The following is a 14,913-nucleotide window of genomic DNA, read 5'->3' as shown; positions in this document are numbered from 1 at the left end:
AGCGTGACCGTTTTCGTGCGGGTAACACGTAAAAGCACCCACTACACTCTCTGAGTGGTTGGTGTTAGGAAGGGCATCCAGCTGTAGAAACTCTGCCAAATTAGACTGGAGCCTGGTGTTGCCATCCGGTTTCACCAGTCCTCAGTCAAATCGTCCAACCCATGCTAGCATGGAAAGCGGACGTTAAACGATGATGATGATGATGTGTGTATGTGTGTGTGAAAAATTTAATGTTATTATTATGATTTAAGCATTGGTTAGTTTGGACAATAGATACAATGTTCTCCTGGTAATGCTGTTCCAAATATGACCATGCACTTAGGACCAGGGCATTCAGTTTTTGTGTTTAACATGCACCCCTAATTTTTAGTTTTAAAGATCTAGAAAAAGGGTATGTATTATACTTGAATAAAGATGTACAATCAGTCTATTCATTGAATGTAAATGTTTTAAAAAGTTCTTCATTAGGCACAGGGATGGCTGTGTGGTAAAAAGTTTGCTTCCCAACCACGTGGTTTTGGGTTCAGTTCCACTGCATGGCACCATAGGCAAGTGTTTTCTAGTATAGCCTTAGGCCAACCAAAGCCTTGTAAGTGGATTTGGTAGACAGAAACTGAAAGATACCTGTTATATATATATTTGGAAGGGCATCCAGCTGTAAAAACTCTGCCAAAACAGACACAGTAGCCTAAGGTAGTTTTTCTACTTGACTGGCTTCTGTCGTACCCATGCATGCATGGAAGATGGACGTTAAACAGTGATGATACATATATATATATATATATATATATATATATATATCTCATCATCATCGTTTTATGTCCACCTTTCAAGCTAGCATGGGTTTTATATATGTGTCTGTGTTTGTGTCAGTTCCCCACTCCCGTTTGACAACTGGTGTTGGTGTGTTTACATCCCTGTAACTTAGTTTGGCAAAAGAGAACAATAGAATAAACACCATGCTTAACAAAAAATAAGTACTGGGTTTGATTTATTTAACTAAAATATTCTTCAAGGTGGTGCCCCAGCATGGCTGTAGTCTAATGACTAAAACGAGTAAAAGATAGATTATTTATTGTGGGCATTTGTTTAACCACTCAACAAGTGACTTCATTTGTTTATGTTTTAACTTCTTGAGTTTGCCATGGAGACCCTCCATGGTGCAAATATATGATCTTCACTTATATACTGTTGTCTTCTTAGCACTGATGTACTGCAATTATGGATTGCCAGTGTTTTAATCATTCAGTGGTGGACAGGATGTGCATACAAGTGCAGACTTCTTGTATGGCTTCCACTAGCTTCTCTCTTTGACACATCATGAAATATTGGTACATGTAGCTTGACACAAACTGTTGTTATATTGAAGGTGACTTTTGTTATCCATAAGTAAATACAGCAATTGTAGGCTGAAGTCAAATGATGAAATAAATTCCAATTTAAAACAAAGCAATCTAAGTTCAAAGATTAATAACATAAACAGATCTTATGTTATATTTGAATAGTTAATTTGTTCTGAGATTTATTTAATTTATTCTTGAAATTATTTTGTTTCAAGATTATTTTAATTTGTATTTGGAAAGGTAGAGATGTGCTCATCAAACAATGTTACCTACTACTGGCACTCTGTTGGTTACAATGATGAGAATTCCAGTTGATCTGATCAACCAAACAGTCTGCTTGTGAAATTAACGTGCAAGTGGTTGAGCATTCCACAGACATGTATACCCTTAATGCAGTTCGTAGGGAGATTCAGCATGACCATGTGAGAATTTGACAATGCTGGCTCTTTGAAATATAGATACAACGTATTTTTGTCAGGTGAGTGGACTGGGGCAGTGTCAAATAAAATGTCTTGCTCAAGGACACAATGCGTCACCAAGAATTGAACTCATGACCTTAGAATTGTGAGCTGAATACCACTGAGACACGTGCCTTCAAACAATGTATAATTATCAAAAAAGGATTGTCAAGAGATTGTACATGCTCACTTGGGATTTCAAACCTCTTCTTATATACATTAAGACTTATTAAAATTATAATATCCCAGCAACTAATGATTTGTAGATGCCACAGTTTTTGTAAATGAGACAAGCTTTAAAACAAAAAGCCAAAAACAAGCCCATCCCCCACTGCTAAAAAACAACAAACCCCGAAAAATTTCCAGCTGCACGAATCTTTTAATTATACTTAGAGAGTCACCAAGATCTCTCACACTTCCACATGTTGGGGGAGGTCTTATAGATAATATTGACTGCGATAATGTTTAACTGTATATTTGAATTTGACGATGTGCATATTTATATATAGTGTATGTGAAATGACAAGACTACACCTTTCATAGAAATGTGTAAAGGAATCAGTTACAGAATATGTGTGCATATGTAGGCACTAAGGTGAATATGCATATATGTGTGTGTGTGTGTGTACACACACACAAAAGTGTGTAAATATATAATTGCATGTTTTATCTCTTATACTCATAAAAATTTTAATCCAAGTCAAAAACATTATAATACATGGTTTTTTTTTAGAAATTGTTTCTGTATCTGGTCTTGTTAGCAAGTATAATTATGTTATTGTTACATAACTTTATTAGCTATACAGAATGTATGTATGTATGTGTGTGTGTGTATATATATATGTATATATATATATATATATATATATATATATATATGTGTGTGTGTGTGTGTACAGAGAGAGAGATGCACACAGATAGTTTTCTCACTTGCCCTAAAAGTATGAAAACAATTGTTTCAAGTTAGCTGTTGAACATGTGATAGCTACTTTAACAATAACATTGTTATTACCCCCACATTCCACCTCTCCCTTTATGAATTGGTTGTTCTGCCAGCAGATCAAGGGTTACTAATAACTAATTCTACTGGTTTAGAAAATGAAATATTTTTGTTTCATTAATTGCCTATTCATTAAACACTGATAGAAGTGTCAGTATAACATTCTATACTATTCGTTATCTCCGGTTTTAGAATAGGCACATCTTATCCCTCCCTGCTTGTTAATCAAAAGTTAAAGGGGTTGGTGTCAGCAAGAGGGTCCAGCTGTAAAATACTGCTTCAATATTGGAACCATGATGAGTATGGGCACAGCTGTGGCTGTGTGGTAAGAAGCTTGCTTCCCAACCACATGGTTCCAGGTTCGGTCCCATTGCGTGGCATCTTGGGCAAGTTTCTTCTACTATAGCCTTGGGATGACCAAAACCTTGAGAGTGAAAACTGAAAGATGCTCATCATATATATATATATATATATATATATATCCGTGTGTCCCAACACTTGCTTGACAATCATTGTTGCTGTGTTTATGTCCCTGTAACTTGGTGTTTCGGCAAAAAGAGACCGATGGAATAAGTACTAGGCTTTAAAAAGAAATAAGTACAGGGGTCGATTCATTTGACTAAATACCCTTTGAGGCGGTGCTCTTGGATGGCTGCAGTCAAATGACTGAAACCAGTAAAAAATAATTTTAAAAAAAAGTATGGTTAAAAATGAAGACTGTCAAGGTCTTCTGCAAGACTAAACCCTGCTTTACTTAGGTGATGGCCTTTAAATATTTGTTGTGGTTATTAACCTCGTTCAACATTTCATGCTGAGTGTTAGTCAGTACATTTGTATATAATGTGTGATGTTGCTCTTTAGTTCCAGGTCAGCTTTAATCAAACCTCCCCTGTGGCAGGCAGCCAACAGCTTATATGATATCTTTGACCTGGAGTGGTTAATTGTGTAGAGTGCAGTGTTGCCTCTGGACATGATTGTACTCTCTTCACTCCCCATTTTGTTACAACTATAGATTTGATTTTGTGTAATGTGTGCAGTATGTTACTTGGGCAGCATTCTCATGATCATTCAACTATATTGTACCCACTTATAGTTTGGTGAACTGGGTCATTGAAAGTTTTGTTATGGACACAGTACCAAAGTAGTGATGGTATAATAAACTGCCAATTTTTACATTAGGCATCTGATACTCTTTCACCCAATGAAATATAAGTACACAGATCTATAAAAGGCCATCTACTGCTAGTAATTGTTTAAAATTTTGGCAGAAGCCCAATGGTTTTGAGGGAAGATGTTAGTTGATTACATCAGCCTCTGTGCTCAATTGGTACTTTTTGGACTTTGAGAAGATGAAGGGCAAAGTTAGATTTGAACTCAGAATTTAAAGAGCATTTGCCTGACATGCTAATGATTTTACCAACTCACTGCCTTATCCTCTGCTAATAATAAAAATATCTACTAGTGTAGCAATATAGCATGGCTTATTAATAATTTGGGGTCATTTTATAAGTATTTTGTCTTGCTGGAAAATTTTGCCCCATGAGGGGATATCACTTATGACCTATGCTGTCGAAAACCTTATACCATTATGTGAGTTTTGTCTAATTTCATACTTGTTTACATGTTAATAAGCAGTCTTTAAGATGGTGAGCTAGCAGAATTTTAAGCATGCTGGGCAAAATGCTTAGCAGCATTTTGTTTGTATTTATGTTCTGAGTTCAAATTCTGCTGAGGTCGACTACATTTCATCCTTTCAGGGTCGATAAAATACATACCAGTTCAGTACTGGGGTTGATGTAATTGATTTTACTCCTCCCCTTAAGTTGCTGGCCTCCTGCCAAAATTTGAAATCAATAAGTAGTCTTCTGCAGTTTACTCTTGGCATCTTTGGAAGGAAGAGAAAGCAGGTTGATTAATATGCCCCTCTTGAGGCCTAATTTCATTGTGAGACAAATTATATATGGATTTGGCAGTGGATATTGATTTAAGAATAAAAGTAGTTACACAGAGCAGTTGGGATAGATACAGCTAACATTAGTTTATTATGGTGTCTTTGTAGATAACAGAAAGAGGGATGGTAACTTGTATTGTTTGCAGTATGGTTCTTAATACTTGGACATTATTTGATAGTATCAGTGATGTGTGGCATCAATGGAGTGTGTGATACTGAAATTGTGATCATTACTCAGTAGATCATAAAAATAATTTTCCATATCATCATTTGTAAATGTTTAATACCAAACCTAGATATTGTGTGGACTAAGATTTTTGTTGACTGGACATTGGTTTATAATCTTAGCTGATTAGGTTAAATCTCTTAATTTGGACAGTGAATATTGTGATGTTTGCTTTAGTGTAGCTGCTAGCACAGCTATATATTTTACAGTAGACCTGACATTCAAATATTGTTGGTGATGTTACAACATTTTCCCATCTTCTATGTTAGATATTAACACACACACATTGGACATTATTATATGAGCATATAAGATATCCTTGGGATAATGTCCCTGGCCTCATCTGCTGATAGCTGTACTTATACTGTTTTTATCGCTTGCCTGTTTAGTTCAGTTTCTCCTGCTTATCTTTTTAAAACCTGATACTGGTTTTAAATCTCATAAGCACTTGACACATCCAGTCGATAGTAATTTAACCCCACAGCATTTCTCTATCTCAGTCAGTCTGTTTAAATAATCATCATCATCATTTCAACATATTCTTTTCTATGCTTGCATGGATCACACAGAATTTGTTGAAGCAGATGCCAAGCAAAATATATATAAATATATTTAGAGAAAGATAGTCAGGGTCTGATGAGACATGTAAAGCTAAACGCTTTATGGACGCGAAACCCTGGGTAACCCTATGAACTGGCCATAACTATCTTTCTCTAAATACTCTACTGCTTTATAACTTAGATTGTACTTCTCTTTTGGATTTATGTTTTACTGACGATATATATATATAAAAGAAAGTAAGATGACAAAGGAATAAATGATTATGTGTATATACAGGGTGTGATGAATAAACTGTTGTCTAAATTACACAAAAATGAAAATAACACTGACATCTCATTTTAACGGATATATTTACCAAAATTACATAAAAATATCTTGAAATTCTAAAGAGTAAATTTATTTAATAAAATTGCCATTGACTTCAACCATGGCCTCCAGACGACTTTGGAATCTCCTGCAACTCTTCTGGACGTTTTCCTTGTTTAAGGTGGTGAATGCTGCCATAATTCTTACCTTCAGTTCATCTTTGGTGTTAGAAGTTTTGTTGGTCTCTCACTCAACTGTGCCCTGCACATAATAATTGAAGGGGTTGCAGTCTGGGGAGTTAGGTGGCCAGATGTTAGGGGTGATGTGGTTGCAGAAATTGTCTGACAGCCTTGACTGTGTTCTCCTACTTGTGTGGCATGGTACAGAGCCCTGTTGCCAAACATAGGGTCTTCCAGCAGCCACCCTTTTGACTTGGGGCAGCACTACCTCCTTCAGGCCTCTGTGTTGAGTTTGAGGCCATGTTGGAAGATGAATGGAGGAATAACGTTGCCATCACTAGTGATCACTCCAAACACTATGATGTTGACTGGATGTTTATCACACTTGGTACATCTCCTCAGATTGACATCCAAGCAATCTGAAATGTTCATATTGGAGCTTCCAGTGCCTTACATGCATGCATATGCCTTATCTTACATGCATGCACGTGTGTATGCATTTGGGATGCAACCTGTAGTTCTGTTTCATTCATTCAACATTGGAGTGTCTATTAACTAACTTTGAAAGTTAAAGTAGTCATATTTTCTATGAATTCAGCTTATTGGTTCAGTGCAGCAAAAAGGATGTATTAGTGAATTGAAACTCAGAAAAAGGAGTGGTTAGTTGAGCTTTTGACTATAATGTTTTGAGCCATCATTGGGATGTTTCATATGATGCACATATATTTTCCAACTTGCTAAAGATAATTCATTATTGTGTTGAACTGTTTATATGATTTAAAAGAGTGATTATGTTTTGATGGAGGGACTTGTGTAAATTGAATAGCATGACTTTTGGGGATTTTATTTACAGACACCCCTGCACATATATGTAATACGCTCACTTTTGTTGATTGCATATTTTCTTTAATATTAAAAAAAACATTGATATTATGATTAAGTTACAAGTTTAATGTTGAATTTTCCTGGATACATTTCAGGAAAAGTTAACATACAGGTATGGCTGTGTGGATAGGTGTAGCTGTGTAGTAAGAAGCTTGCTTCCCAACCATATTGTTCTGGGTTCAGTTCCACTTCATGGAACCTCAGGCAGGTTTTTTTTTAGTATAGTGTCAGGCCAACTAAAGCTTTGTGAGTGGATTCAGAAGGTAGAAACTGAAAGAAACTTGTCGTGTGTGTGTGTGTGTGTTGGTCTCTGTGTTTGTCCCCCGCCACTGCTTGACAACTGGTGTTGGTGTATTTACATCTGCATAACTTAGTGGTTCAGCAAAGAGACTGATAAAATAAGTATTAGGCTTAAAGAGAAAGTTCTGGGGTTGATTTGATTGACTAAAACACTTCAAAGCGATGCCCCAGTGTGGTTGCAGTCAAATGACAAACAAGCAAAAGATGAAATATAATTAAACTTGTTAACTAGACATTGTCTAATACTTTACACATACTACACTCATTTTAAGCCTTTCGTTATTATACTTCTGTCAAATTATGCTTTTGTTTAAAATAATTTTGCAATGAATGATTTGGTAAAATAACTATTCAGTGTTAAATTGATATTTGGAACATAAATAATTTTGTAATGAATGACTTAGTAAAATAAATTGGTCAATATTGTTATATTTGGGTGTGGTCATAGTTTTCTTTTTTCCAGTTAACCACATGCACTTGGTCTTCGCTTCAGCTTGATCTTCACTTCAGCTTTGTTATTATATTATTATTTTTATTTTAGTGTCCATTGTCTGAAATCTTTCATCACACAACCTGTGACCTCTCCAGCAACTCTCCATCCCATGTGTCTCCTCTTGTGCTGTTTAGTCCATTCTGTCTTTCTATGGTGTGTATCCTTATCTGTGCATGCATTTGCATCTGTGTCTACGTACTTGTCTATGTGTTTGGTATGTGTATTTTGTGTGCAATAAAGAAGGGTAAAGACCCCATTTGGTCATGAATGACCATGAGATTGCACCTAGAAAGTTCCCCTCTGAGGCACAAGTCTAGATATGGTTGTTTATGGAAGACCAACAGTTGCCCATGCATACCAGCCTTCCCTTTCCATGCCACCAATGTTATCCAAGGGCTGATACAGTTTGACCCCAGTGACATCGCAACTCATTTCTACAGATGAGTGAACTGGAACGTGAAATAAAATGTCTTGCTCAAAAACACAGTACACAGCCTGGTCCAGAAATCGAACTCATTACCTCATGATTGTGAGCCCAATGCTCTAATGACTGAGCCTTGTGATATTAAGCTGATATTTGGGACAGAAATAAACATGAAATTTTAATGGAAGATTTTGATTCAGATCACTTTAAAACATGAAGTTTATATCAAAGAACCAGGTGAAGTGACAGGTGGGTTGGTGTAAAAAATGTTAACTAGACATTGTCTAGTTACATATACCTTTAGCGGCTATTGTCTGAGACAATATTGCCTGCTGTTTTTTGATATAGCAACACTGGTAAATATTTAGCTTGAAGATAAGTGGAACACAAATGATTTTCAGTGCAGTTTTCCCTTCCTGTTGTTATCCTTTTCAGTCTGTAACACATATTAACAATGAATTCTACCAGTGGTGCAATGGTAGAATTTATTGAGCATATAATGAGAAAGTTTCTTAGGGAAATATAGATGATGCTGATACCAGTTGATGTTTCTTATGAGGCAGGTATCAGGTGGTGACTCTTTCTACTCTATTCCTGTTAATGTGTCAGAAGATAGATATGACCTCTTAATTTTGACTATTTGGTCATTGTTAATGAGACCCTTCTTGGTATTGGAAAGCAAAGTTTTCATTACTCCCTATCAGGAATCTCAACATAGCTTTTCTAGAATTACTCTTTATTATTGCTGTTGCCATTTTCATTTACACACCCACAAACATATGTAATCTTGCACACATTCCTCTAATGCATGGACATCATAACTTTTGGTTATGCCTGTTCCAGTTGAGCTATGCTGGGGCCTCATACTTCTATGAAAAATGGTGTTGATTTCTTAAAGAATATCTCACTGCATCATGTATATCTGCTATAGTGTCAGGTCAACCGAAAATTCACAAGTTAAATTTCATAGACGGAAATTGTGCAGAAACCTGTCACCTATATAGGCTATGATGGCAGAAATGGCAGTGAGTTGAACTAAAAAAAAACTATGCAATATTCAGTTATGTCCTTTTAATGCTCAGGTCATATTTACTTGCCCCTCTCCTAAGGTTAATAATTCAAGTCCCAGACAAAATATTAAGCCTTCTCAGTAATAAAACCCTTAAAGGTACTGTGGCAACATGGCTGCAGTCTAACATCTGAAATTGGTAAAAGAATGAAAAATGAAAATATGAACATCATAATATCACATTTCAAATAACCACAATGCCTTGGATTATTTGAAATGTGAAGTTTTGATGTACATGCTTTTCCCATGAATATTTCTTATGCAACTTCAGTCAAAAATTGGAAGTTTGAATTGAATTATTTGTTTGACTTGCTAGGACCTTAAGTCTCTTACATCAAAGTGTTTGCCACCAACATTTCAAGAACATTGATTAACTGATCCTAGCCAATATACAGGTAGATAGATGGACAATTGCACATGGAATTAAACAACCACAGATAAAAATAAAGTATGAAATATTTGACTGGGAATTGCTTTTGCTTCTATGAGTATTATACATGAGCATTGACATTTAATCTGGTATGATATAGATAGCTGGAGTAATTGATAACACTGACATAACTAAACACATTTTCCCACTTCACGTCTAACATCCAATCAGCAACCAATTTCCTATCTCCCACCTCACAGCTAACTTCCAAACACCAAGCAATTAGGTGCGACTGATTTGTCATGTTTGTTTCCTTGATTGATTAATTTGTCTCATTCCTGATGTCTTAGAAGCTAGGAAATGCACTTGTTTTCATTACTAATTATTAAGCCAAAGAAATTTAATCATATAAAAAAAAAATTATTGCTTTATTTTTCAAGATGTTTCTTTTCAACCATGTTATTTGCTTATTAAGTATGCAACCCGGGACAGTTCAACATATATGCTCTATTCCACATATCATCACAGAAGGTGGACATAAAATAAAACCAGCTACCCACACAAGAAGAAATGGAATAGAAATTTCAGTTATGTAAAATGAAATCAGTTAAACGAAATGGAGTTATATAGTTCTATGGCAATACACTTTCAGATTTTGTTAGTTCTATTAGTCATGAAGTGCATACTGTTTTTTTTTTCTCTTTTACTGGTTTCTTTCATTGGTTTTTGGTCATGCTGGGGTACTGATCTCTAAAATATTGTCAATTACATTGACCTTGGAAAGATGAAATGTAATGTGGCTTTCAGTAATATTTTAACTCAGAATGTAAAAGAATTTCACAAAGTACCACAGTATATTTTGTTTGATGCTCTACTGATTCTATCATCCACCTGATACAAAAACCCACAGAATTTCATTGTCAAAAGCTATTTTTGTTTGCATTCATTATTTGTGTATTACTGGATTAAATATTTCTTTTGTATTATATTAGAGAATGATGTGAGTGAGTGTACATCAAATATAAATTTATTTTAAAAGAAAATTTTAATTGATATATAATTTTTTTTTTTTAAACTTCTTTTAGGGGGCAATGAGTTGAAAGAAGTTGTAGCTGCACACATACTGCAGTACAAAGATGGGTGACACAAAGAAATTTGACAGTTTCAATGTGCATATGATGGCCAAGGCAACAGCTACATCACATGTATTCTTCTCCAACAGTCCACTGAAATATCTAGATAGTACCAATGCTACAATGACTTCCACGGTTGTAACAACAGGAGCAATGACCACACTGACGACATCAACAACTGATGCTCACACAACTCCCAATTTTGAGCCCTTTGCTAACACAACTTTCCAAGAAGAACCATTTTGCTTACAAGTCCTTTACAAAGATATAAAGGAGAGGTTAGGAAGTGTAAACATTTATATCATTGTGTTCAGTATTTTTAAATGCCATATACATTGTTCCATTTTATTTCATAACAATTTGCTTGATATTCTACTTCAAAACTGTGTCATATTAGTAATTGTTGTTGCTGTGATTAAATAACCTTTTCACCTGTATTCAAGTAGACTTAGACACATGACATCAAGCTGATCCAGTACTTGGAAACATTTTGGGAGACCATGCATATTAGATAATGATGATGATTCAATTGTGTCTAAGCTTATGCAGTTAGTATTTGCAGTGGTAGCAGTGTTGCTGCTATTTTTAGTTCCAAGTTAGTCCTGATGCAGCAAACCTGTGATACAAGGCATTCCAGTCCTCACCATTCTGTCTCTTACTTAGACACAATCTATGTAGGACTAGACCATCCAATATATCCCTTGTTTTTTTCTTTTTTTTAAGACATGTTGAGAGTAATTTCTTACATACTGTACTGTTATAATTTATAGTTGTAGGGTTTCAATGACGTAATAGTATTGTCATACTATACTCTACTTGAATAGATCTATGGGAGAGAGATTGCCACTTAAAAATTTGGCAGCTGCTCAATAGATTTTGAAACTAAAGTGGATTTGGTTGAGGCATAAGATCCTTGATATCTGATATTTTATTACAGGTAGTTGGCAATGCAGAATGGTAATGATATATTTTGTGTGACACTAACACTGTATTGTGATCAGCTTGCTCTCTATTTCATATCAGATACTGGTATTTGTTATATTTAGCTTAGTCTGGGATTAAATATATTGATCTTTACCTTGCATAGAATTTCAATGTTTTTATCCATTTGCTCACAGATCCCATGGATACATTGAAATCTTACATAAAATAAAGTTTACATGTTCAAACACAGTCAAGGCATATGATTGAGCAGACTTGTGATTTAATGACAGAATCATAAGAATTAGATAAAAGCAACAGAATAGACTTTAATGATTGTGGTTTTTCATGAATAAATCTACTCCGACTATGTTTGTAATGACATTAATATTAGCTCTGACTCAGCCTAAATAATGCTACATATTTGCTTTTGTTTGCTTGATCTATTTTTAATTTATTTTTCAGGGTTCGAATTTGGGATTTGATAATTTTAATCCCAAATGTATTATTTTTAATCTTCCTTTTCTTCCGGTCCAGAAATGCTATTGTCAAATTACGGAATAAAAATAGTCCAATATTTCTAGTCTTTTATGCTTTGGTAAGTACCTTGTATTTTCCAGTTTGTTGTCAAAATCTAGTTATTCCTGTTTATATTTGATACACTTTGTTTAAAACAAAGGTCAGTCAGAAAATCCGAGCACTGAATCTGTTTACTGTGTTTGTATAGCAATGAAGACAGGAGATGGACTCTGTGCTAGTTAATTGAGAAAGAAGTTGTGTGTATGTTCATGTGTGTGTGTATACAAGAGAGTGAGAGAGAGAGAGAAAGAGAGAGAGAGAGACTTGTTGCTTGGTACATGGAAACTGTAGTATGTCGGATGATGTAAAATATGTTGTGAGTTGGTAGATATATACTAAAGAACACTTGGTATGAGTTTGTTGGATCACAAATGAATTGGTTAATTGGTTTATGCCGCATGAATAACATTATTCTTTGGTTTATAGAAATTATTTAATGTGAAGGTGAACATTAATGTTAGTGTATAACATGACAACCTGAATATTTCAGGGTTATTGTTCCATTACCTGTACAATTAAGCATTCATTTCATCACAAACCATGCTTCACCATGAGTTGGTTGTACTCAGTTTTTTACTGGATAGGTGAAGTGGGTTTTAATCATCAGCCAACAACTGATTGTATTCTTTTACTTTGATGTTACAAACCAGATGTCACAAACCAGATGTCACAACTACCACTCTTCACCTAGCCTTTAAATGAAGGCTTGTATTATTGTCATTACATCACACAGGGTAAATAATCCTGATTTATTAGGACTACACAAATACTATATATATAGTGTTTATGTATGCGTGTTGCACCAAGCTCAATCTGGTCTGGCAAAGTTTCTACAGCTGGATGCCCTTCCTAACACCAACCACTCCGAGAGTGTAGTGGGTGCTTTTTATGTGCCACTGACATGAGGGCCAGTCAGGCGGTTCTGGTTTGTTTACACTTGCCTCAATAGGTCTTCACAACCAAAGTTCATTGTCCAATAAATGAGGAGTACTCATAAGTGGCCCAGTTACTCCCCACATTCAGATGTGCCTTTAACATTCCACTGGCACGAGTGCCAATCAGGTGGTACTGTCGTCAGCAATTTTGATTTCACTTGCCTCAACAGGTCTTCACAAACAAAGTATATTGTCCAATGAATGAGGGGCATTCATAAATGGGCTGGTTACACCCACTGACACTCATTTGGCTTGCTGGGTCTTCTCAAGCACAGCATATCTCCAAAGGTCCCGGTCACTAGTCATTGCCTTGGTAAGGCCCAATGTTCGAAGGTCGTGCTTCACCACCTCATTCTAGGTTTTCCTGGGTCTACCTCTTCCACAGATTCCCTCAACTACTAGGGTGTGACACTTTTTCACACAGCTGTCCTCATTCATTCGCAACACCTGACCATACCAGCACAGTCGTCTCTCTTGCACACCACATCTGATGCTTCTTAAATCTAACTTTTCTCTCAGGGTGCTTACACTCTGTCGTGTATGCACACTGACATTACACATCCATCGGAGTATACTGGCTTCATTCCTTGCAAACTTACACATGTCCTCAGCAGTCACAGCCCATATTTCACTGCCATGTAGCATGGCAGTTCGTACACATGCGTAATATAGTCTACCTTTTACTCTGAGCGAGAGGCCCTTTGTTACCCGCAGAGGTAGGAGCTCTCTGAACTTTGCCCAGGCTATTCTTATTCTAGCAGCTACAGTTTTAGAGCATCTACCCCTGCTACTGACTTGGTCACCTAGGTAACGGAAGCTATCAACTACTTGTAGTTTTTCTCCCTGGAATGTGACGGAAACTGTTCTCTGCACATTTTCAGTGTTTATTGACCCTGAGCATTTGCCACATACAAAAACTATTTTCCCAGTTAGCCTTCCTTTGGTGTTGCTGCACCTCTTATGTGTCAATAGCTTACACTGGGTACATCTTATAGAGTTTCTACTTATGCCTCTTCTACAGATCAAGTAGGGCCATCTACCTGAAGGGATTTGTGATTTGTCTGCCTTCCTACTTATTAAGACTTTGGTTTTAGCTAAGTTGACTCTAAAGCCCTTCAATTCTAATCCTTGCTTCCACACCTGAAACTTTTCCTCTAGTTCTGATAGTGACTCAGCAATTAGAGCAAGGTCATCAACATAGAGGAGCTCCCATCCTGTCTTGAATTCCTCTGTTATTGCCGAGTGGACTATGATGAATAAGAGGGGACTGAGGACAGATCCTTGGTGGACCCCTACCTCTACTCAGAATTCTTCACTGTACTTGTTGCCAACCCTCACCTTACTGACAGCATCCTTGTACATGGCTTGCACAGCTCTCACTGACCATTCATCTATCCCTAGTTTCCTCATTGACCACCAGATAAGGTATTGGGGGACCCTGTCAAAGGCTTTCTCCATATCAACAAAAGCCAGGTACAGAGGTTTATCTTTGGCTAGGTATTTCTCCTGCAGCTGTCTTACCAGAAATATAGCATCAGTGGTGCTTTTCCCTGGCATGAACCCAAACTATCTCATTTAAACTGACTCTCTCCCTAATTAGTTGGGCTATGACTCTCTCCGTGACCTTCATTACCTGATCCAACAACTTGATACCTCTGTAGTTATTTGTATCTAAAGCATTGTCTTTACCTTTGTAGCAGTTGACTATGATGCTGCTACACCAGTCATTGGGTATGACTCCTTCATGTATCACCTGGTTAACTATACGGGTGACTAGGCT

The 14,913-nt window shown here is 36.3% G+C and overlaps 1 protein-coding gene across 1 annotated transcript in view; it reads left to right on the top strand.

Annotated features, from left to right (window-relative positions):
• The first annotated feature begins 7,744 nt into the window (after positions 1–7,744).
• LOC106883095 (transmembrane protein adipocyte-associated 1 homolog) overlaps positions 7,745–14,913 on the top strand; it is a 26,608-nt gene continuing 19,439 nt past the window's right edge. Inside the window, exons 1-3 of the mRNA XM_014933986.2 lie at positions 7,745–7,855; positions 10,651–10,976; positions 12,085–12,217. Coding sequence (XP_014789472.1) covers positions 10,702–10,976; positions 12,085–12,217 — 408 coding nt within the window. The 5' untranslated portion in view covers positions 7,745–7,855; positions 10,651–10,701. The remainder of the gene's footprint in view (positions 7,856–10,650; positions 10,977–12,084; positions 12,218–14,913) is intronic.

The sequence above is a fragment of the Octopus bimaculoides genome, chromosome 11 (assembly GCF_001194135.2).
Source record: "Octopus bimaculoides isolate UCB-OBI-ISO-001 chromosome 11, ASM119413v2, whole genome shotgun sequence".
NCBI classification, from domain to species: domain Eukaryota; kingdom Metazoa; phylum Mollusca; class Cephalopoda; order Octopoda; family Octopodidae; genus Octopus; species Octopus bimaculoides.
Note: the sequence above shows the minus strand (reverse complement) of the source record. Positions and strands in the feature narration are given on the sequence as shown.